This window comes from Balaenoptera ricei, chromosome 18, assembly GCF_028023285.1.
Source record: "Balaenoptera ricei isolate mBalRic1 chromosome 18, mBalRic1.hap2, whole genome shotgun sequence".
Classification (NCBI taxonomy): Eukaryota; Metazoa; Chordata; class Mammalia; order Artiodactyla; family Balaenopteridae; genus Balaenoptera; species Balaenoptera ricei.
The window spans coordinates 25,254,397-25,278,954 of NC_082656.1; the positions used below are offsets into that span (position 1 = coordinate 25,254,397).

At 35.3% G+C, this 24,558-nt stretch overlaps 1 protein-coding gene across 2 annotated transcripts in view; it reads left to right on the plus strand.

Annotated features, from left to right (window-relative positions):
• VWA8 (von Willebrand factor A domain containing 8) overlaps positions 1-24,558 on the plus strand; it is a 360,366-nt gene that overhangs the window by 186,163 nt on the left and 149,645 nt on the right. For both annotated transcript variants that reach the window (XM_059902829.1, XM_059902830.1), the window contains exons 22-26: positions 13,644-13,719; positions 15,777-15,912; positions 18,264-18,383; positions 21,112-21,317; positions 22,879-23,030. In XM_059902829.1, coding sequence (XP_059758812.1) covers positions 13,644-13,719; positions 15,777-15,912; positions 18,264-18,383; positions 21,112-21,317; positions 22,879-23,030 — 690 coding nt within the window. The remainder of the gene's footprint in view (positions 1-13,643; positions 13,720-15,776; positions 15,913-18,263; positions 18,384-21,111; positions 21,318-22,878; positions 23,031-24,558) is intronic.

A 24,558-nucleotide genomic window follows, 5' to 3' on the forward strand; every position in this document is an offset into this window, starting at 1 on the left:
AAAATATCAATGCTATAATGGAAATGATATAAAAAGTTTTATAGGGTAATGTGATAAGGAGTAAATGGATAAGTTTGGCAGCAGTTACTATCTTCATAATTGTGCTGGGATTTACAGCAAGACATGCTAGCATTTTAGCAGCTTTGTCTGTTCTGGAGATTCAGTGGTTGAATTGACCCTATGTAAGATGGATCCATAAAAGATTACAGATCATAGGAACTAGAGACTTGTGAGAACTTGGACTAGTGATAGTTTGAAATAGGATTCCAGCCAACAGCTGAAGTTACCAGGCCTAGCTAGGGTCTGACCCAGGGGGAATAGGGTTTTCAGGACTAGGGTTACTAGGGATACTGGTACTAGTATCAGTAAATCCCCAAATAGGAGATTTATAACCTCTCTGAGCAAAACCAATGAGTCATGTATCTCATTCCCTGGTTAGAATAGGAAATCAGGAACTGAGCAGGGCTGAGCCTGCAGCTGAGTGAAACTGAATAAAGTAGGGATAGCACTATAAGCTCAGCAATCTACTAACAAAGGTGTCTTTCATGTTATACACACCACATTCTGAATGTGATTTTTTTTTACCAACTCTTAGTGGTAGTGGTATAAATTGTGTATAATTGAATATCATTTTCCACCAAGGACTTAAATTCTGCTGCTGCATTATTTGAACACTTTTACTAATAGATATTTACTGGTTTCTGCTGGCAGCTGATCAGATGACAGTAGTGCTACATAGTCAGCAGTGTTCATTTGTTTTAAGACGTGGTTTTTCGGAATGCATTGCATCAAAAAGTATAAACCATTCATTATAAAACTGGGCTAAAATAAAACAGAAGCCTCAAATTTTTAAAAGAAAAGCATGAGTTTGGGTAACCTCTTTGAGCCCAAATTTCATCATAGGATTGTTGGAGGTATTGAATGACATATGTCACATGTGTCTAGGACAGTGCCTGGTGTGGGGTAGGTACCCAGTTAAAATTAAATCTCTTCTCTATAAGTCTGTACTGTCCATATATCTTCTGCCCCTTCCTCTCTTCTTAGCTTTGAATCTGCAGTTTTCTTTTTAAAATATCCACATTGGTATCTCCGGAGCATTTCAAATCCAAAATGTCCATCTCTTCATACCAAATTTTCCTTTATAAATGTCCTCCAGCCCTTTTTCTATACCTCATTCAGTAAAGCAGTGTTGATTATATGATTGGTAAAGGAAAGAATGGAGGTTTCCTCTCTGAGCTTATGGAATCCTGTATCCAGTCACCTGGTCTGTAATCGGTATCCCTTTTTCCTTTCCCTGTCCTTTATCTTGACAGCCAGTTATTACAAAATCATGTCTACATTTTTCTAGGTCTCCCAAATATTTTCCTCTTTTCCTTTCCTACAGTCACTGGCCATACCTAGACTATTACAATAGTTTCTTCTCCTTCACCCAGAATTGTGACCAAGTCCTTTCAATTCCATCCTCTGGGCCATAGATCCATTCCTCATTTTCTCTTGCCTGGACTTTTACAGTAGCCTCCTGGTTAAAAACTCAGCCTTCACTCTGTCTTTCCCAAGCCTTGTACTGTTCCATCAATAAAGTTGATCACTTATTCTCCTGCTCAGACCCTTCAATGACTCCCATTGCCAACAATATCAAGTCCATAGTCCTTAATCGGAGCCCCATCTGTTTCATTAGTCTTACTTCCAACCTTTCTCTCCCACATACTTAGGCTTAATCCATACGAACAGCTTGTGGTTCCCAAGAATCACATGCATATTCACGACTCTCTCACTTGCCACTTGCAGCTTTGATAGCCTGGAATGCCCTTCTCTATCAAGTCTGTCTGGAAAATTCTTACTTTTTCTTCAAAATGCAAATCAAAGTCTTTTCTTCAAGGAAAATTTCTTAGACCCTTCCTTCTCCTTTTCCTTCACAAGCAGATGTTTCCTTTCTTTGTGACAACATTAGTACAAAGCGCTTCTTAAAGTGGGGAGCACGTACCAAGAAGTTCAAGACCATCCACTGGAACATGGGAAGACATTAGAATTTATATTTACTTTGCTCTTAAAAATATGAAATAAGCATTACCAATATTTAGTATACTGACTGACACTGGCACCCTCATTTGTTCAGTTTGTCACATATGGGAAATGGGACGTATCCAGAGAGAATTGTGGGAGTTTGTATTATGAGAACATGACAATGGTGCTCTCAGGTACTCATTTGATTGCACAATATGACCACACATAACAGTTTACTGTGCCCAGTTTAGCAGATTTGTGGTTTACGCTACCCAGTGTTAACTAAGCCAGCCCTCATATAATGCATAGTGGTTTAAAAGATTCTTGAAGAAACAACCCTGGGTTGAAAATATCGTTAATAATGTAAACATAAACAAATGACATGGAATCGGCGGAAAATTATGTAAGTATAACTATTGATGGAGCATCTGATTTGATTGGATAGAGACAAGACTCTTGAATAAGGTTACAGAGGACATCACACATGAAATGTATTCACTCCATGATGATTCAAAACAAAACACTGCCACAACGATTGAAAGCAGACTTGCACACAGTGCTACAGGATGTCACCAGTTAGATATGTCACATAAAAACAAGAGCTTTAAAGCAAAGCCAGAACTATTGCAATATTTTGGAATAAGGTAGGAACTGACCGTGAAAATCTTTTATACTACACAGTCTCACTTATAATCTCATTGTAAAGTATTTAAAAGATCTGTCAAACCTACCCATTTGTCTTTTACAAAGTCAAGAGTTCACAATTTGTTGATCTGTCTGTGTGTTAATGGCTGTTAGAGAGATGCTACGTAATAGGTACTTTAAAAATTTAAAAAAAAAAACATTTAATTTGACCCTTCAAGCTACAGGTCATGTTTTAGCAGTAAAGTAGAAAATAACTCCTTAAAAAAAAACCTTCTCTGGAGAGAGTGTTTTTAAATCAGATGTTTATAACTGTTTCAGTTAGTTTTTTTGTGGCTGAAAATAATGTGGCTGAAAATAATGTATGTCACTCTGTGATATTGTGATATAATAATTATATGTTTGGTCTTCATTCCCTTTCCCGGCACAAGAGCTTCTAAAACCCTTATAATTTCCTGCGTGATAAGGGTATCTTTTGTTAAAATATTTGGTCTTCGTCTCCAGTTCTAAGACCCTTGGAATCTCCAGAGTGATAAGAGAGTCTCATAAGATGACTCTAGGGTCTCTAGAGAATTGTTGGGTGTGGAAAACCCACACATTTGGTGTCAGAAGTAGAAATAGATCGTAGTACTCCTAAAATGTCTCATGTCTGCACACTAAAACAATTTAAAATACAATTTCCTACAAATGAAGAGTTTCAGTGAGTTTTGAACCTGTTCGTTCAAAATATATATAAAATGTGACGCTGTCTGATTAGTTTGCAAAAACACTGACACCAGGAAAGATGGAAATTCCCAAGCCTAACTGTAACGAAAACCTTTGTATATTTTGATAAATGAGATTGAAAAATGCATGTTGAGCTACAGGGACTGCAGTCAATATTGCACTTCTGTTTGGAGCTATGTGTCTTTGTGAGCTCTTTTTCAGCTATAATAAGTATTGAAGTAAACTCAATTTAGGACTGGACCTTTAAATCACACAAGTAATAAAATGTATTAATCACATTATTCTTTCTAAAATATCCTTCTTTAATTTTTACTGAGAACAAAAAGGGTTTTTTTTGTATTATTAACAAATAAAATTTTAAAGTGTTTTTAAGGTATTGTTTTTCATCTTTAGCTCAGTTGTTGTTTCTATTTTGGTATACTTTAGAAGGTATCTTCTTAAAACAAAAACATTTTATTAATGGTACATTTAGAGCCACTGACCTAGAGTAGGCTCTGCTATTATGCACGTCATTCTTTATCACAGTCATGTGTTTCCACCTCTGTCTTCCCTGCTAGACAGTGTTCTCTCCCTAAGGGCAGGGGCATTTCTTTGAACTGCCTCCTCCAGCATGATTTCTGGAATATGGTAGATGTTTGATAAGATTTGTTAAGCAAATGAATAAATGCAATGTCTGTTCCTTCCCATCCATCTTTGAGACATCCATTTAGAGAGTCCTCTAAATGGATAGATGATTGGTCCTCAATTCCCATGAGATGAAAGTCAGACTCTAACACATGATATTTAAGAAGAGTGTGCATTCCGACTCACCCTACATATCCAGCTCTACTCCCCTCCATGCTGCTATGTTCTAGACATGCTCAGTGCTTCCCCAAACTACTCTTGTATCTCCAAACTTCGACATGTTTTTCTGTTCCTCTACCTGGAAGCACCTTCCACCCATCTCTGCCAGTTAAAATCAAATTTAATCATCAAGATCCTGTTTTCTTCAGTCAGAATTAATTGCCTTCTCCTCTGTGTCCCCATTGAACTTTGTTTTAATTTCTGTTATAGCCCTTATCACATTCTGATGTAAGTTATTTTTTATTTTTATTTTATATTTATTTATTTATTTTGGCCGTGCCGGGTGGCATGCAGGATCTTAGTTCCCTGACCAGGGATCGAACCCATGCCCCCTCCATCGGGAGCATGGAGTCTGATGTGAGTTATATTTATCTTATATGTCTCTTGTCATGTGAGCTTCTCGAGAGCAGGAGCTCTGAATTATTCATTTTATAACCCTTCATGCCTAATAATCTGCTTTACAAATTGGTAATACATAATATAATTTTAATACACTCATGGGTTTATTCATTCTTTATGCAAACATTTCTTACATGCCTAGAAGATACAAGGCATGATGACAGGCTCTAGGTATATTAAAAAATATATATATATATGATATCCTCTTATCTATAGATGGTATGCCTAGTGAGGGAACAGTCATATAAATGTTACCGAGCAAGGGCTCTCTGCCCAATGCACATAGAAGCCAATACCAGGGCTCAAATCTGTCTCCCCAGTCTGGGGTTCAGTCAAACCTTCATGAGTTAGGTGAGGAGGGTTGGTATGCAGAAGCGCTGGCAGGGCAGGTTTTGATTGAAGGGCTTTGGAAAGTGGCCGTTTGTGGTAAGGTGTGTTAAAGGGGGCTTCAGCACTGGGTCTTCCTAGACAGTGGACCCTTCGCCTCTGAAAGGGATCCCGTGTTCAGGTTCTGGTCATGTCCTGGTCCTTTGGTTCCATGGCCGGGGGAGGGGGTGGGTAGGACTTTTGGTTCTAGGTGTTACTTGAGGACAAAATTTTCTCCTCTGTGTACGCTTGGCCTGCATGACTTGCAGTTTTGTTCTGCTGTCTTTGAAAAGTAATTCAGTAACTTGTTAGAAACAGGACAGGTCCTGTTTGGGCTGGTTCTGCGGTTACATGAACAACTGAAATGTTTCATGAGTGTAAAATGCTTTCTACGGGCCAGTAGTTCAGCTGGGAGTATAGAAGTGAGAAATACTTGATGCTTCAAAGAGGAGGCAGTATTTGAGTTGAGCCTTTAAGGAACGGGCCTTAACAGTGTGTCAGGCAAAGTGGGGAGAAGGGAAGAAAAAACTTCCCAGGAAGAGTGCACACAATTGGGCACAGCGCTTAAGGAATTACCAGCAACTCAGGGCAGCCTAGGGTACGTGACTGGAGTAGCTGACCGGAATGCACCCGTTTCAACACATTGTTGAACACCTAGTAGATGCTGCTCACTTTTCTAGCATGAGTGACTGCATCAGGAACAAAAGAGCTAAAACCCCCAGGCTTCATATTTATATTCTAGTTGCTAGTGAGAGAGAACAAGATAATTAAAATATGTAGTCTGTCAGATGGTAAGTGCCATGGGGAAAATAAAGCAGGGAAGGGGGCAGAGTGAGGTATATAATTTTCATAGGTTGACCAGGGAAGACCTCCCTGAGAAGTTGACTTTTGAGTAGCCCTGATGGATAGTAGCCTATTTCCAGCCTTTTGCTCCTATAAACATGCCTTTTGTGTTTTAAGTTTTGTCTGTGTATTAAGTACTGTTTTTCAGGTTTTCGAGATCCTCTGACTAACCTTGAATAAATAGCAATAATACCTAAACTCAAGTGAGATAACAGGACAAATGGACCACACCTTCATATTCATCCTGAAAGAGTAGAAGAGATTTGCCCAGGAGACGGGAGAACTCTTCAAGTCCCAAGGTGACCTAAGCTGCTGATATCTTGAAAAGGTGCAGTAGTTGAAATGCGCACCAGCACCAGTCAGAAAATGCTGCACGTAATGCCTCTTCAGCCTCACGTGGGAGGCTCTCCACAGTGATTATCCTGACACAGTTCATAAAGCAGTGAAAAAAACAATTGCCATTTTATAACCACTCATTTATTTAATTTGGGGTTCAAGAAGTGTGCTAGATACCGGAAGAGAAAAAGTGGCCAGAGGCTGAACTGGCTGTGCAGTGTCAGCTGTCTTCCACTCACCCCGGTGTCCTAGACAGGAGCTCTGTTGCTGTCTTCCTAATGATGTCTTAAACACATTTGTATTGGAACAGCTAGGTATATTATGGAATGGCATTCAAAATCTCCATCAAATTTTAAGGAAAAAACGTGAGATGGCAAAGAAACGTGCCAGAGGACTGCTCTGTCCTCTGCCCTCTGATTCCTCAGAGGTATTTGTTCCTTCTCCTCTGCCATTAAAAATGACACTGGAAAATAGGCTGGGGTTGAAATGAACTCTTTAACTTTCGTTGCTAAAAGCAATATATATTATTTTTCTTACGATTCAGTAGTGTCTTCCTTTAAGAACACCTATCATAAAAACTTAGTAAAATAGGTATATTACAGAAAACTTAAACATAGATTTTCTTTAAGTTAAGAGTTCTCCAAGTAGAATGCTTATTTACATGCTGTTTTCTATTTGACTCAAGTGGTTCAAGTGTGATAAATAAACCAGAGCATTGGGAATTGTTTCAAGTTGATGAACAACCAGAAATTAGGATAAAATAATTCATGGATTATAGTATACCAAATACTATTATGATAACACAAAATGCAACTTACATAGTAAATTTTAAGCTGTAAGTATCACACGAGAGGTGTATTTTGGGTTATTTACCAAAAGAGGCATGCCTGACCAGTTTCATGGAGAGCTGGTGGACTTGAGTCTTCTCTGACTTAAATAGCCGAAGGCTGTTTATCATTTGTCTCAGTGATCAAAAATATTTATTTTAACTTTATTTTGAATTGACTGTGGTAAAATATCTTTTGATATTTAATTTCATGCAACATCCAGTTTCTGCTGTGTCAAAGGTGGCACATTATTAGTATGGTAAGATAAGTTTACTTAAATATATTATGAATTTAAGCTCAGCAAAGGAAGGAATGTTTACTTTCACAAATACTTATCCATCTTATCTAAAGCAGTGCCCATTAATAGATGTTCAATAAATATTTATTGAATGTATAATTATGGTATATCCTGATATGAAAATGTATTCACTTAATTTTTGACTCTATCAAACTTTTATGTTGTTACCCAATTAACGAGGCGTTTAAAAATATAAATTACTAGATACTATATTTTCTGATAAAGATTTATCCAGTGGATACAATATTCACCCGCCTCACACTCTGGTTTCATCTGTGTGTGCATCTTTGTACACTCATTTAGTTTTGTACTTTAATCTTCATTTCATTTTATTCCTTTTCAAAAACTGATTAGAAAATGCCTTGTTTAATGTCAGAGGAAAAGTTAAATAAGAGGCCTGCATACTGTTTTTCTTTTTTTGTCTGGTAAAGGGGAAATGAAGTTCCTACAAAGAAATTAGGTCATTTTGAGTCCCTAAAATTTACCAAGCCAGAAAGCTAGTGTTCAGAGTAAAGACAAAAGATCCTATGTTTAATATCCTATCTTAGTATATTTATTTTTAAAGACTAGACAACTTATAAAATGTTCAGATTTTGTGAAAGTATTTGATTATCAGCATGGCTTTGAATATTGGAGGAATTTCTTTTTAAATAAGTGTTACTATATTGCTAGGAGACGTGGTAAAGAGGGTAAGTAGATTTTGAAAACTATTTAGAAAATTTTAGCTTCCATCAGATGACTGTTTTGCTGTGGCTATTTTCTACCTGCTGTTCCCAGAAGAGCCTACCTCTGGAGGGCAAAGTGCTGCACCACAGTAGAATTCCTTCCATAAATACTATCCCCCTAATGTCTTCCCTCCTTTTATGGTTCGTTAGCATTTTATGCATCTGGACATAGTGATGAGTGATTGACAACTAAATAAACTATTTGTCCTCCAAAACAAGTATTTTAAGAGCTGGAGTCTTTTTAGTCACTTTGGCAGAAAAAATATTTTGCTTATCTTACTAAAAGGACTTTTCCCTCACAGCATTCAAAGCACATATAATAATAATATCTCTCTCACTTTTATCTTTCTTACTTTTTACTCTACTGTATTTCCTCATATGTTCTCTTTTGATTCCCTCTGTAGAGATGAGTAATCTTGGGTTTCAAGAGTTTAAGTGATTGGGACTTCCCTGGCAGTCCAGTGGTTGAGACTTCACCTTCCAATGCAGGGGGTGCGGGTTCGATCCTTGGTCAGGGAGCTAAGATCCCACATGCCTCACGGCCCAAAAACCAAAACATAAAACAGAAGCAATATTGTAACAAATTCAATAAAGACTTAAAAAATGGTCCACATCAAAAAAAAAAAAAAATCTTAAAAAAAAAAGAGTTTAAGTGATTGACCAAACTAGGAGGACTCAGATTTAGGCCAGTGCTGGTTTTCAACTAACACTGCAATAATCATAGCTAATTTTTGTCTTCCTTTTTTTGTATTGTATGGCAACACTGCTTATATTAATGACTGTTTCTGTTTGAGGGCTCAGGGAAGTTTCTTCCCCAACACGGCAAAATAAATTTGTCTTTCATAGGCAAGGTAGGAAGGGAGTGTTCAGAGAGCCCAGAATGTTTATAAACATTCATGTATTCTCAAATTTAATTAATTCTCAAATTTGTTTGCATCCCCTGTGTCTAAGTACCACTCTCTCTTTTATTAGTGATAATTATTATTAGTACTTCTTATCTTTATTTCATTACTTGCTTTAAAATAAGCCTTGTGGAAGTGATATTCTTGTTTATTCCATGACTTCTTCGCTTGAAAATATCCTTCAACAGCACTTACTTCTCAAGTAATGTTATGCTTATATCTTATTTGTGAAAATTACCATTTAATTCTATTTTTATAATCATCCCACTTTTTAAAATGTTGAGCAAATATTTGTTAAGTGCCTCCTAAGTGCCATATTCTATCTTTCCTTTCTCATGCTTGGCTTATAATAATGAGTGGACTCTTACTATAGCCATCTCTATTTTAATGAACTACAAAGTTAGAGAAGATTTCTATTAGCTATTTAAAACTCTTGTGTGTCTTTTTTCTTCCGTCACCCTTGTGTTTCACTATTATTGTTTTTCTAAAAGACAACTAACCATAAACCAATTTAAATACAACTTACTAAAATATTATCCTCAAAGTAAACATTGCTATTTTGAGATCTTTTGCTCCTCAATAAATTCGAAGATATTAGCTTAATGTACCTTTATAAGCAACATCGCAAGAACAGATTGTGCTTAACTCTCCAGAGGCCAATTTTCTTTCCTTATTTTAATAAAAACCTGGTCTTTATTCAATCTAATTACTTTTATTGCATCTGGAATCATTTTAAATTACTATTGAAACATTAATAACTCCAACTTAAAAAAAAAACTTTAAAATCACAGAGTTAAAAGAAGACTAGAGTTTAGCACCATATTTCTTTGAGGAGCCCCTTTATTGACACAGGCTTTAATTGATGGACTGCTTTAGTTTGTAAGAGAGTAAGAAGTGAGAACAATTGGTGCTAACGTAAATGTCAGCAATTAGCTGAACATTCTAATTAATTCCTCAAGCATTGCTGATAACTGTTATGTACTGGAAAGACATCCCTTTATTAAACAGTAGACTAAGGAAATGTTACTAAGATGTGTTTTCTTCTCCTCAGTATTGTTGAAATTGTTGAGTCTATTTCAACTTTTATGAGCTTATGTTTCAAAGCTGTTATTGAGAGGAACAAATCATAATAGAATTGAAATTGTAACAAATAAAATATTCTCTTAGGGTCGTTGTTTATTTGTGTGGAGAATAAATATATTTTGATCCAAGATGCTCCTAAATACAAAGCAATGATTTTAATCAAATATTTTCCAAAAAAGAATCATTATATTGTCTTTAAGAGTCAATTCACATGCTACTTGTGACAATAGTCATCTGATCATTTACTGAGTTGAAGTTTATAATATTGTAAGATAACTTGAAAAACAAGCTTTTTTCTTTTTGTGTGAAGTACTAATCAGAAGATAGTGGGTTATTTTCTACTCTTATATAATAAGGGACTTACATATAAGCCAACCCATTTTTTAAAAGTTGAATGTAATTTTACATATTTTACTAGCCTTTGCAATCCTTTGATGTATAAGACAAAGGACCAATAATAAGAATAGAACAAAGCCACTTTTTTCCTTGAAGCTCCTCTTTCTCATAGCCTGCTCCACTGAAAACCATGATTCCCATTGGTATTTATCCTCATTTGTTGTCCCTTTTGGGAATCATCTGATTTACGCTTGTTCTCTCAAACCTATGGTTTTTATTTCTAGCACAAAAGTCTTTCGAGAAATCTAATTTGACAAATTGTATGCTATCAGAATTCAAGTGTTATAGAACAATTTCATTTGCCTTTTTAAAATTGGAATTCAGCTTGAATTTCCTCTTCTTAATCTGCTATGAAGCACTCTAATTATTAGGGTAATGGCTGAATTTCCTTTCTACTGACAATGATACAAGAGTTGCTTTTTCCATTTCGGTGCTGGGAGGTGTCATGTTGTTGCCTATTAAATATATGACAGCTGAGGTGTGAAATTCACTATGTTGCTGTAAAAAAATCTGTGTGAACACGTCTTTCTCTTCCTCACTTACCCCCTTCTGTATTGCCAGAATATTAACAGTGAATTTAAGTGATATTAATTAAACTCTGTTCTTATTTGTTTAAAACCCTAAAAAAATTTTAGCAGACAAGAGCATAAAGTATATCCTACAGTAAACTTATGAGACCCAGGAATACAAAAAATGGATGTGTGACTATATATCATTATATTGCATAAGAAACATTTTATTCATACTAAAGTTGATAATCACCAATACATGTCACAATATATTTTCACTTTCCTTTAACATCCCTCAAGGCTTTATTTTAGATACATTTCAATTTGAAGGTTAGTGAAGGTAAAAGAATAATGTTGAATTCTTTATAAAGTGTAGTGCTAAGGCTATAGAAAACAGTAGATCACAAGACAGGCACCAGGCCCATGAGAGCCAGTATCATGAGGGTAGGAGCTTGGAACAGAGGTCAGGAATGGCAATAGGCCAGACCTCCAGGGAATAAATTAAAGAAAACAATCACTGTTTAGTCAAGTTAGAGGGAGAAGCCTTTCAACCTAGGTGCAAAAAAGTCAGGTAGTCTAGAAATTGTAAATGTCAATAATCGTATTGCCAACATACTTGCTCAAGCCCTGGTAAATGAGAACTCTGATGCAGAAGTTTCCTGCTACAGTAATAAGTGTAAATCCAACTCAATTTGAAATCCATGGTGGATGTAAACCATCTCCCCCTCCGTCCCCTGACTAGTCAATCCCAAGTGTACGTCTCAACATGACTGTACTTTCTGATATACACTCATAAGTGAATAAGGAAGATTCCTTACCTTAGAGTCAGCCTTAGTCTAACCCAACATTTATTAAAGTGGGTTCTGTAGTTCCAGATTCTCTGTTAAAAAAAAAAAGAGTTCTATGATCCAATATATTTTGAAGTCCACATACTGTATGTTGCACTAGAAGCTACAGTGTTGATTTTTTAACTTTTAACATTTTTGTTCATTTCATTCATGGATTCATTTATTCAACAAAGATTTATTAAATTCATCCTGTGAGTCAGACATCCACTAGATGCTGGGGACAGGATGAGGAACAAGGTAGATATGGTCTACACTCTCTTAACAGTCTGCGTAGAATGACAGATAGTAAAAATAAGCAACTACGATATAGTGTGGTAAGGACTGAAATAGGGGTGACCCAGGACTCAAAGGGAACCTACAGCAAAGCCACCTAATTGGTCTAAAAAGGGTCCACAGGGGTTTTCTAAGAAGTACCATCTGTGCTAAAAACCTGAAGATCAAGTAGAAGTTACACAGGAAAGGAACTTTTAGTCACAGCAGCAGCAGTAATGATCACAACAAATAGTTAAAGCTGGCATGTAATTTTACTCTTTCTATCTGCCATATATTGTGCTAGATACTTTCCCAAGGGTTCTATCAGTAATCTTTCTGGGTAGGTTTTATTATTTACTCAAAATCATATAGTTAATAAGTGGCAAGAACTAGAATTTAAATCCTGTATGGTCTGACTCCAAAGGGTTTTTTCCGCTACTCCACAAACTGCCTTTCAATGCAATTAACTGATTTTGATTAAATTTGTTTTGCTAAGGCAAAAAATGACTTGAGTGATATCTTAAGTTTGCTTTGTCAGTGATTGTCATGTAGTATTTATTAGGGTATTTTTTAATAGAATCACATTTTATATTTTAATAATTGTGATAAAATTTAGCATTTGGGTAGAAGTCTCAGAAGTATATTATGGCACTGAGTTCTGAAGTTCACATTCCACATAATATCTTACACAGAGAAGGTACTCAAAACAACACAGTTGTAACTTCACATTTTACTTTGAATACGTGGTAGGGTAGTTTGAAAAGATAAGTTTGAACTCTTGTAAAGAAAGATGCTACTCACATTTTGGAAGTAATTTAATTCTCTGTACGACATGATCAGGATGGCCGTAGGATTTTTTTATTTTTTAGATAGAGTATATGTAGAAGGTGAAGATATGAAATCGAGCTCCTTAAAAAATGTCTGGACCTACCTATAACCAACAGCTTATATACACACATTTTTGGCAAGAATATTCATAGGTGATGTGAACTTCATATCTCATCATGTGTGGAGGTGCATAACATCAAGATAACTCACTATTAGTACTTTTGGAAATCCTGATCTAAAGGAGAGTCAGATAAATAGTAGTAGGTAGACTTAAGAAAGTAAAATGGATTGCCCTAATCCTAGCAAAAATGTTCAAAATCTCATGGTTCCTGGAGTGAGGTGAGACAGTCTTGCTTTTGCACCTAGTGATGGCAGATTGGGCCAGAAAGTGTAATTCACAGACCTGCTTTAATTGGCCACATCAGCATGCCACTCATCACCAAACTCACCATCAAAATTATTTTTAACTAATCTAAATATTGTATATAAAATACAAATATATATTTTTAATTTCTCCTTTTCACCTTCAGGGAGTTATTTTGAGGAGTGAAATGGTCACAAGGGAAATTACTGGAAGAAAAATGAGAAGTAAAGAACCTGGATAATCTGTAAACTTGGATTAATTCCCAAACCGCTGTAATTTATATTGACATCAACAAAATACTATTGCTGACTGGAATTTCATTTGCTTTTTTATTCATTTTAGGGAAAGCTGGATGGCGGTGAAAAAAGAAATGCTCTTGTGTTGTATTTTATTCGTGATCAAATGTCAGTTTATTTCCTTACTTACTATAAAATGTGTTGTTTTAACTTTAGGGACACCACGGTCCAAACCCTTACTCTTCAGCCTTCTGTTAAAGATGGACTTATTGTGTATGAAGACTCACCTTTGGTTAGTAATACAATTATATGAATATTCTCAAACGTATTTTTTTGAATGATAATTATATTTCAGCCTTTGAGGGTGAGAAATCTCCCATTGGTTCTAATATGTTTCAGTCTTAACTGGAAAACACTCATTCATATGTCATTAGGAGAGTGGATATTTGAATGCAAATTACTGGGAAAATAACATGTTTTCTTATTCTGTTCGTCTCTCTCCAGAGTGAGAGATTTTGATATCCTCTAATGATTACTTTTCTATTCCAGAATTTTGAAAAAATAAAGAAGTTTGCTGTTTTCAGATGTACAGACTTCAAAATTAGATAATGCTTCTAGAATGTTTTAAAAAATGATTTTAATTAATAAAATATTCGCCCAATGTTTTAGGCAGCTGAGAAGATCATTTCTCAGCTTCTCACATAAGACCCAAAGAAATCTGGCCTGCCAGGCACACCTCTCTGTGTAGATAAATCCTCGGCAGCAATGGCACAAATAAGCCACCATGAGAACCTCTGTGGTCAAGACCCCAGTGATGGGAGTCTTTAGGACCTCCTGCCTGAATTCAACCAGATTGGACCTGACTTTTCTGTGAACAAAGATGTGAAGGCTGGAGTTAGGAGTAGAAGCTACATGTTTTCTCTCTCTCTTTTTTTAAATTCAGCTTATTTTTATGCTAAAATTAAAAAGAAAAATCCTTATTCATATTTTTAGAATATGTAATAAAATATTTGTGGTAGAGAGAATCATCTGTGTCTTGATCTATATTTCCTTAAAATTATTTGCCAAAATTATGTAATGATAAAAGTTTATGATATGGTCCATTTTATGTTATATTTCTTACTATGTAAAAAAATAATCTTTGGTTTACATTTAAATTCATTGACTATCTCCTCCTATGCACTCTTTACTTTTTTTTTTTTTTTTTTAATTTTTGGCCATGCCGCTCGACTTGCATGATCTCAGTTCCCCGACCAGGGATTTAACCCGGGCAATGGCAATGAAAGTACCAAGTCCTAATCACGAGGACACCAGGAAACTCCCTCCTATCCACTCATTAAAAATGTTTTTAAGGATTTTTCTGAGCTTTTACCTTTCTTCTAATAATGTCACCACTTAGTCATCTAAGACCTAGAACTCTTTCTTATTTTTCCTTTCACTTCTTCCCATCTAATCAGTTGCCAAGGCTATAGATTATACCGCTGGAAAACTCTTCAGATCAATATAATGCTTTTTATTTCCATTTTTTTCCCATGCCTCCTTCCCTAAAATCAGGTCCTCACACCACTTTTTTACCAAATTGTCATGGTACTCCCCTTTTAGTCTATTCCGCATATTTCTACAGGATTAAATGTACTAACGTGTACCTCCAAACTCCATTGTTATCATGTCTGAACTCATAAATCTTTAATTATATCCTATTATTTAGTGAGATAAAGCACATATTTTTTGGTCTGGCAGTCAAGTTTTTAGTAGTAGAGACCCGATCTACCCTTTCAGATCCTATTCTCTTTTCTTAACATTTAACGTCTGCTTCAGCCAATATAGATACTCATATTCACTCTTCCCTCATTGGGCTGCAGGATTTCTTGAGTTTGACCATTGATTTCCTTTGTCTTGACTACCCATCTCCTCACCATACATACTGATCTCTTAAAATCATACACTCTTTTAGAGCCATCAAAAGTGCAATGTTCTGATATCCAGTATTGATTGTGATGTCTCACTCCTCTTAACCCCCATGGCACTTTAATTTCTCTATTCGTTATACTAGTTTTAATACTCCCCTATCCTGGGGTGTGAAATGTTGTGAATTCCGCCAACATAGGGATAATTATGAAGCTGAAGGAAAATAAAGTGATTACTGCAGAGTTAGCAGTTTAGTAACTATGAGAAGCTTTTGGTAGAGATCCATGAATTTTATTTCTGGCTCTGCTACAGACATTTTTGTGACAGTGTATTTATAACTTACATAAAACCACCTATTATAAATCCAAATCAATGAGTAATGAAATTTTTAAAACGTTTGCTTTCATTTTTTTGTTTATGGTAAATGTTCTGTCTTCAAAGGTTAAAGCAGTAAAATTGGGTCATGTTCTGGTAGTAGATGAAGCAGACAAAGCCCCAACAAATGTCACCTGTATTTTAAAAACTCTAGTAGAAAATGGAGAAATGATTCTAGCAGATGGAAGACGCATTGTTGCAAGTGAGTATAAAAAAGCAACTTTTCTTTCAGTATATGCAATTTTTACACCTCCGGTATCAAATCACACACTTAGCTGGCTATTTATCTGCAAACAACAAGCATAAGTTCAATATAAGTCAAGTTGTCTGTATTGACAATTATTTGTAAAAATCAATATGCCTGAATCTAGCTTTGTCAGTTTCACTTTCTTATAGCCAGAGAGCATCTTTGAGCATTTCAATAGTAGTTTTAGGACAAATCGGCTTCATAGTTTTTCTACTCTGAGAATACAAACATATAATCCTTTGTATACTCATCTCTCAATTATTTGTGTGCCATTTATTTTCTTTCATTGTTATCTGGAATTTTTAAAGCTCTACCACATTTCTGTTACTCATAATATTAAAATTAATGTTATTATTAGCTCAGTATAATTGGAAAAAAATTGCTGGGCATCTTATATCTATCATATATATGTATGAATATATCGGTGTGTATACATATATTACACACACATACCAGCTTCAGGAAGAAGTTAGTTATTCTCTGTTTTGGAGTATCTTCCTCCTTTTATTTTATTGTTGTTGTTGTTGTTAGGGGAAATGTACATAGATAAATCTCATAAGTCTGTTTAAGCTACAAGGAAAAATTAAGTTTGTCTAATGCAATGTGAGAACATTTTTTAGTTTCTAATATAAAATGTGTGTGTCATGAAAAGACTTGAAGATCTATAACTAAGCCATTAAAAATATACAGTCAATAGTAAGGTAACCAAACAAGTTGAGACTAATAACTGAAATCTTCAATATTCAAAGAGAGTATATACAGAAGACTCCATAAAAATGTACAAGTGCATCACCACAGAGAATTCTTCTTGGACACTGTCATTGCAAAACTGCTGTTTCTAAGCCTAGGAAACTCAGAGCTAATAAAAGTATTCTAACATTTCAGTTTCACAATGAATTTATGGGAAAAAATGAGAATTTGACTTAAACAGCCTGATTACTATCTTTTAGAAAGATCATTCAGACTCTTAAGATTAGAATGCTTCCTGCCCTTTGTAGAGGCATTATGAGGACAGTGAAATGGAAAGCAAGAAAGAATTGCTGAAACAAACTTATAATTAAACAGTGACTCTCTCCTGGTAACACTTTACATGTTTTTAATATATTTTTGAAGGATAGTCTAGAAGCAAAGGAGTCATCATAATTCTTAAATTCAAGTTTGATTGTAGATGACATTTTAAACACAAGAGCAACTGACGCTCTTTTGAACATGGTTTCATAAAGCATCACTTCTACGGCTATGTTTCTCATTTTCTTTGCCTTTTAAAATTTTCATGTTTTATTGCTATTTTTATCTTAGTTAACTAATTAAGTAAATTTTGTGTGTGACCACATACCCTTGTATTTACCACTACTGAAATTAGTGGAGATCAAACGTTAAAACTAATGGTGGTATTAGTACATGAATATAGGGCACATTGAAAGGTTACTTTTTGGTATCATAAGAAAATACAAGTATAGGTTCTTACAGACTCATCTCAGATAAAACTCCAGGTGTTTCACAACTATCATTTCTTAAAGATGGGCAGCCTAAGGCTAAGATTTAAATAAACCCAGATGACAGGTGTTTCTTCTTAAAATAACCATAATAAAGTTTTTACTATCTTAAATTATGGTTTGGACTAGCAGTTCTATCTGAAATGTACATCAGCAAGTAGTATATAATATTCATTTCCTTTAATAACTTAAACATTTGCACGAAGAAATTTCCAGTCAACTTGAAATTATGTATTTTAAGAACTATGGTAGAATCCCTTGAATGGAAATTAATCACCTTTGCTCTAATGAATTGACTAGGTGGTCAAGACCTTTATTCTATGTGGTTAAGTTTCAGGGTGCGTAATCTAAACAGGAATTACTCCTTAGCTACAGAATGAAGGCTTTATGCAAAGTGATGCAGCTGCTGATTGGATAAAAACTAAAGGATGTTTGGATTATCCTTTGCGTATTCTTTGGATTATCTATTGTTATAGATTCTTTTTTTTTAAAGGAATAATAGCATCTCAAGCCAAGTTTAAGTACCATAAGACAACATTTAGACAAGTTTGCTTTTTAGACGTGCATTTAATTTACATAAAAATGCAAGTTCCCCTATAGTTTAGTATACGCTTTATCAGTATTCTGTTCCTAAGCAAACTTTCTCAAAAATGTTTTTGTTTTCTGCATCCAAATTGTTACAACCAGATCTCTTAGAGTTGTTTTACAATTGAACAGTATGACTACTCATGTGATTTTAAAGGCTGTAACTTGATACTCTTAAGAATTATTAAGTATCTATAAAGAATAAATAGAAATTATGTTTTTCAGATTCTGCATTAGTCAATGGAAGAGAAAATGTGGTAGTGATCCATCCTGACTTTAGGATGATTGTTCTGGCCAACAGACCTGGATTTCCCTTCCTAGGCAATGATTTCTTCGGTACCTTAGGTAAAAACAATCTTGATAATAATAATAAAAACAATAGCAATAACAGTAAAAATATTGTCTTAGTAACAGTACTGTAATGGCCATCACTGAATGCTATCACGTGCTGTCACCATCACAGCTACCTTGTGAGAGTACCTGTTAGCCCCAGCTTTTTAGGGAAGGAGGGTATCCTATTCAGAGAGATTCTTGTTTTAGGGTCAGTCAGATAAGTATTAGAATGGCTTCATATCTATGTGTTTTCTTACACAACTAAACTATACTTTGTTATTTAGGGCCTCTTAGAGTAAAACACAAAATAAGGAATGGTTTTTAGTGTTTGTTTGGTTTTCATCACATCCCCCTATGAAAAGGTTTGAGGCCAGCTCTGGGGAGACTGATTCTCGTTGATTGGAGAGGCCCTGGGATAAACTGAAGCATCAGGAGCCTTTAAGAAGAGCTTCGTTTCTCTGTGGCGAGTAGGTAATTCTGGATACTGTGCATTCCATACTCAACGTGAAGCGAGCTCAGTCTCCTAGTAGGATTTTTCTTTGTTTTTTGGGGTTTTTTTTAACAGCTTTGTTGGAGTATAATTGCTTTACAATGGTGTGTTAGTTTCTGCTGTATAACAAAGTGAATCAGCTATACATATATCCCCATATCTCCTCCCTCTTGCGTCTCCCTCCCACCCTCCCTATCCCACCCCTCTAGGTGGTCACAAAGCACCGAGCTGATCTCCCTGTGCTACGCGGCTGCTTCCCACTAGCTATCTATTTTACATTCGGTAGTGTATGTATGTCCATGGCACCTTTTGATCTAGCAATTCCACATAAGGAATTTAACTAGGGATATTCCCCGTGCAATGATTTATGTACAAGGATAGGCAATATAGCATTGTTTATAGTAGCATAAAAAAGCAAAAAGAAGAAAACAACCCAAATGTCTATCCAAATGGAACTGAATGAAGAAATTCTGTTATATCCACACAGCAGATTACTGTGCAGCTGTTACAAACAAATGGGATAAGTTTACTCATGCTGATACCAAAAAAAATCCTGGAAATATACTAAGTGAAGCAATAAGAACAGCGTGTGTAGTAGTCTACCACTTGAATTAATAGAGAGTAAAAGGCGAGGGGGATATGTTACATGAATATGCTCGACATGCATAGAACTTCTCCAGCAGCACACTCGTCTCTTACGTCCTCTTACCTCGCTGACCTTGCTTCCTGCTCTGCTCTGTGCTGCTCTCCTCAGCACTCACCCTCTTCCAGCTGCTCTGCTCTCCTGCCTCTTGAACACGCCAGCTGTGCTCGCCTTAGCGTCTTTGCGTCAGCTTTACCTGCCATGCTCTTCCCTCAAATATCTGCATTTGCCCAATTGTCACCTTCTCAGTGAGGCCTACCTGACTGACTTCCCCCACCATCACCATTTCTGATGTCCTATAAGTGTGCTTTTTCTTTTTTCCTTGAAACATACAGTTTCTAACATTTGTAATTATTGTTTATTGTCTCCCCATGCCAGAATATAGACTCCATGAGGACAGGGGTTTTTGTGTTTTTGATCTCTGAGTTATATAAAGTATGTAGAGTATTACTTGGCACATAGAAGGCGTTTAATGCTTATTTGATGAATGAATGAATAAGGGTTCAAATATAGTTTTATATTAGTGTTACATTTGATTTTCAGCAAAAAAGACAAAAGCTGTTCACTTTTGTATTTGAATGGGTTTAGCTTATGAGATACAAGCATGAAGTTGTCATGGTTGCATTTTATTCAGTTGCTTTCATGAATATATGACAACAATAAAATAATGATTTGAGTGGTTTCTAAGTCAAAGTAAGTTCTAAATATCCTTTCTTTCTAAAATGAACATACCGAATAATGCAAATCTATTTACTTTAACTTCCTTTGGCCCCTTGTCCTTTGGAGTATGAATCAGAATTATGTGAACTTTTATATGAGAAATTCATTTCTCTCGAGCATAGATTATATTTTCTAGTATGTTCTCAGTTTTCTAAATTACGGATGAAATATTTTGTGTTTCTGCATTCCTTTTTCTTGATTTTAATTTAGACATTGTCTCTGCAGGTTTACTTTTCCAAAACCTACTTCTAAAGTATATTCTAGCAATCTGCACAAGATATAAATTGTTTAGAGCGTGATGATACTAATTCCCCCTTTTTTAGTATACATGAAGAGACATGCATATATGTGTATAATTTCTGAAGATATTCATCATGTGTTAAAGTTAAAAATGCAGTCTCAGAACCATATGAGGAGTATTTTCCAATTAATGGAAAAAGAATAAATTATCAAAACTATCTATGTTTGTATGTATGCATTTTAAAAAATACTAATATGTATGGAAAAATGAAGACACTGAACTATTAACACTGGGTGCCTATCGGGGAAGGAGTGGGATTAGCAGAGACACGAGAGGACTTCTCTTTTTTGCTCTTTGTATTTGAATATCTCCCAGTGAAATTGTATTCAAGTATTATACAATTTTTAACAAAAATAAATCTATGTAGAATAAACCACACATCAGTCAGTTTCATTTTCTTTTGCTTTAGTTATTTGCCTTTTTCTCTATACCTATTTTTGGACAGGCTTTCTGTGCAGTTTTACACATTTAAAAATAGAAGTGCTTTGGTGAGCAACCCATGGCTCTTTTAACGACCATTCTGTATTTCCTATGGCATTATAATGGATTAGTTGCATGCTGAATGTGAGTCTTTTTTCTCTTGTAGGTGATATTTTCAGCTGCCATGCAGTTGATAATCCCAAACCCCACTCGGAGCTCAAGATGCTCAGGCAGTATGGCCCCAATGTGCCCGAGCCCATCCTTCAGAAGCTCGTGGCTGCCTTTGGAGAGCTGAGGAGTTTAGCTGACCAGGGCATTATTAACTATCCTTATTCTACCAGAGAAGTTGTCAACATAGTCAAGCATTTACAGGTATGGCACATGCCTACGCTAAAAGTTTAAAAGAAGCCATCAATCTTGTTTTTTTAGACTGCCTAATTTATACAAAGTCTTTCCATTTCTCTATAATTCTGATTTAAGTGATATAATATGAAATGTCTATAATCTAAATGAACATTTTCTGTTTAACCTTTGAATTGACTTTGGCAAGGTTCTGTGCCATGGCCATTACCAAGGAGCTAGGAAATTTGGTGGAGGTTTTTTTGGGCGGGCGTGGGAAGACAGGAGAGTGAGACAGTAGGGAAACTTTACTCCTGTTTGACTTTATACAACAAGCATATGGTATCTGAGTGAAAAATATTTTCATTTTGAAAAAAAAGACTTGGAGATAAAAAACAGACTGGGGGGCTTCCCTGGTGGCGCAGTGGTTGAGAGTCTGCCTGCGGATGCAGGGGACACAGGTTCGAGCCCTGGTCTGGGAAGATCCCACATGCCGCGGAGCAACTGGGCCCGTGAGCCACAAACTACTCAGCCTGCGCGTCTGGAGCCTGTGTTCCGCAACGAGAGGCCGCGACAGTGAGAGGCCCGCGCACCGCGATGAAGAGTGGTCCCCGCTCGCGCAACTAGAGAAAGCCCTTGCACAGAAACGAAGACCCAACACAGCCAAAAATAAATAAATAAATAAATTTATTTATTTAAAAAAAAAAGCAGATTGGGAACTAACAGTATTGATTACATACCTGTAAATACTGTGAGAAAATTTTATAAGCTGGAGTAAGCGGGCAGGAGAATGGAATTCCTTAGAGCCATTTGTGATGCGTAGTCCACCTTGGTAAAGAAGACAAAAAGCCCATGTAGATTCTGCTTTTATAGCAAATAATGGTTTCCAAGCTAACAGTCACAACCTAATGGCTCTTGACCTCTGCTCCATCCCCACCCTCCAAGGAAAACCTAGAAAGGAAAATAGAAAGCTTTGTTCTGCCTGTAAAACCATGATAAATCCAGCTCAGATCCCAGCGCCTAAAGAAAATCAAGACAGAGGCAATAAAGGACCCAGACGACCCTACCAGTGTGAAGTTAGCTGTTAGTAGTACTTGTTTTCTTCCCTATTTCTCTATTCTCTGTACTTTTTACATTCTTCTTCCCTTCTTTTCTTGTTCCTTTATCTTTTTCTTTCATTTAGGTATAGACTTGTGACTTCTCTAAATACTTCTGTGTAGATATTCCACACTCTGCTTTATTTAAATAGCATTTTAAGTTTGGTCAATCCAGTACTCATTTTAAAAGCAGGAGATTTCAGAAAGTGGTGGAAATCACCGAACACCAGGATCTGAGTACCGATTTAACATTTGAGAGAAAGAACTGTTCCCCCTCAAATTCTGATATTTATTTAAAAAGAAAAATATTAAGTCATCAGAGCAAACCTTCAAAGAGAAAAATATTCCTCCTATCTGGTTATCTGACAAGGCTAGTAAAGAAAGGTCTGGTAAAATTCATTTGATCTTTATTGTTCTGTCAGTTTGGGAAATCTTTATAATACCGTGTATTTTATCACATGGTAATAAGGGAATTTTTTTTTTTTTTTTGAATACAGAAATTTCCCACTGAAGGTCTCTCCAGCGTGGTTAGGAATGTGTTTGACTTTGATTCCTACAACAACGACATGCGGGAGATTTTGATTAACACTTTGCACAAATACGGGATACCTATTGGAGCAAAACCTACCAGTGTGCAGCTGGCAAAGGAGTAAGGCAAACTCACTACTGATAAAGTACTCTTGAGTGTTACTGTTCTGGTTCTCAAATGCTGATTATTCTGAATCTACTGTCATACTCTACTAAACTGAGTTGGTGCGGAAATTACTTTCCATGAGTAAACGCTTCAGTTATATGTTGCTATTTGCTGGCTGGATTTCAGTTAAATAGCATTATTTATAGGTCTGTAAATTGAGAACTTCAGTTATTTCGAATGTCCCATGAGTAGATGTAATGTAATCAAATAAAGGGAAATATTTGTTTCTTTAACAGCCTCTGTCCTTTTGTTGAATTCCTATGACTCTCATTTTTTCCTAATCTAGTCCAAAATCATTGTACAAACATGAAAGCTACATGAAGAGATAGTATGTATTTAGTTAAGATGTTCTTATTTATGTCACCATATATTATTCTGTTATGATAGTTTTCTAAATTTATAATCATATTAACTTGAAATTTTGGGGTTACTTATTTCAGCTTGACAGATGAAAGAGGCAGGGAAAACAAGTGAGTTTTGTTTCATGTGGGCTAGTTGCCTGCCTTTTATTTTGTAATAACAGGCTACATGCTTAACAAAGAATCTTGCAAATATGATGTTGTTGACCAGCAAGATAATTGACAGTATTTATTAGTAGGGTAATTAAGTCAGTGCAAATTCACTAGAAAACAGTTTTAAATACGCATAACTTATTGATAATGCATCTAATGCTATTTTTGTCTATAAGAAAGTCAATTATCATAAATTCCCAAGGGACAAAAATTACCTTTAAATTATATATAACTGTCATCTCATATAGGAGGAACTCTCTACCTTTCTTAGAAAAAATTTGTCAAATATAAATTAATGATTAATCCAGCTATATATGTATATGTGTGTATATATATATACACACACACATATATATTCTAAGTGTTTACATCATTATTTATTCTTTTAAGTTATTATAAAACTTGTTAGAATATATGCCAATAAAAATAAATTGTTAAAGCTTTAACAATTTCTTCAAGGATTTCTTAAAGTGAAACAAATATTTCCCTTTAGTGGTAAAGGAGCAAGATGGAGTTATGTTAGAAATTATCAGTGAATTGGTTTATATTATTAATAAGTTAGTAAATTTTCTTTTTGAGAAGAGTGATTTGGTGTCAGTTGCTAATATATACACTTTTCTGTAAAATACTATTTTACTGATTGATTACCAGTATTTATGGGCATTTTGAAACTAGTTTGGTGATTTAATGGGTATGGCTTATCTTCTATATTAGAGAGTTCAAGAAATGTCTTTAATATGCAAACTTCTATTAGTACTCATGTTTTTTACTTCCTTTTTATAAATTATATCTTTAGTTTCAATTGGAAATAAGATGATTTTCATTACCATTAACAAATTTATATAGAGTTCTAACTTCATGGAAACCAGGGTCGTGATTTTAAAATAATTTTTTTTGTACTCTTGTACAACTTGAAATATAAATTCAAATACATATTAGTTGGTAAGATCAATCAAAAGAAACTTGTTGGC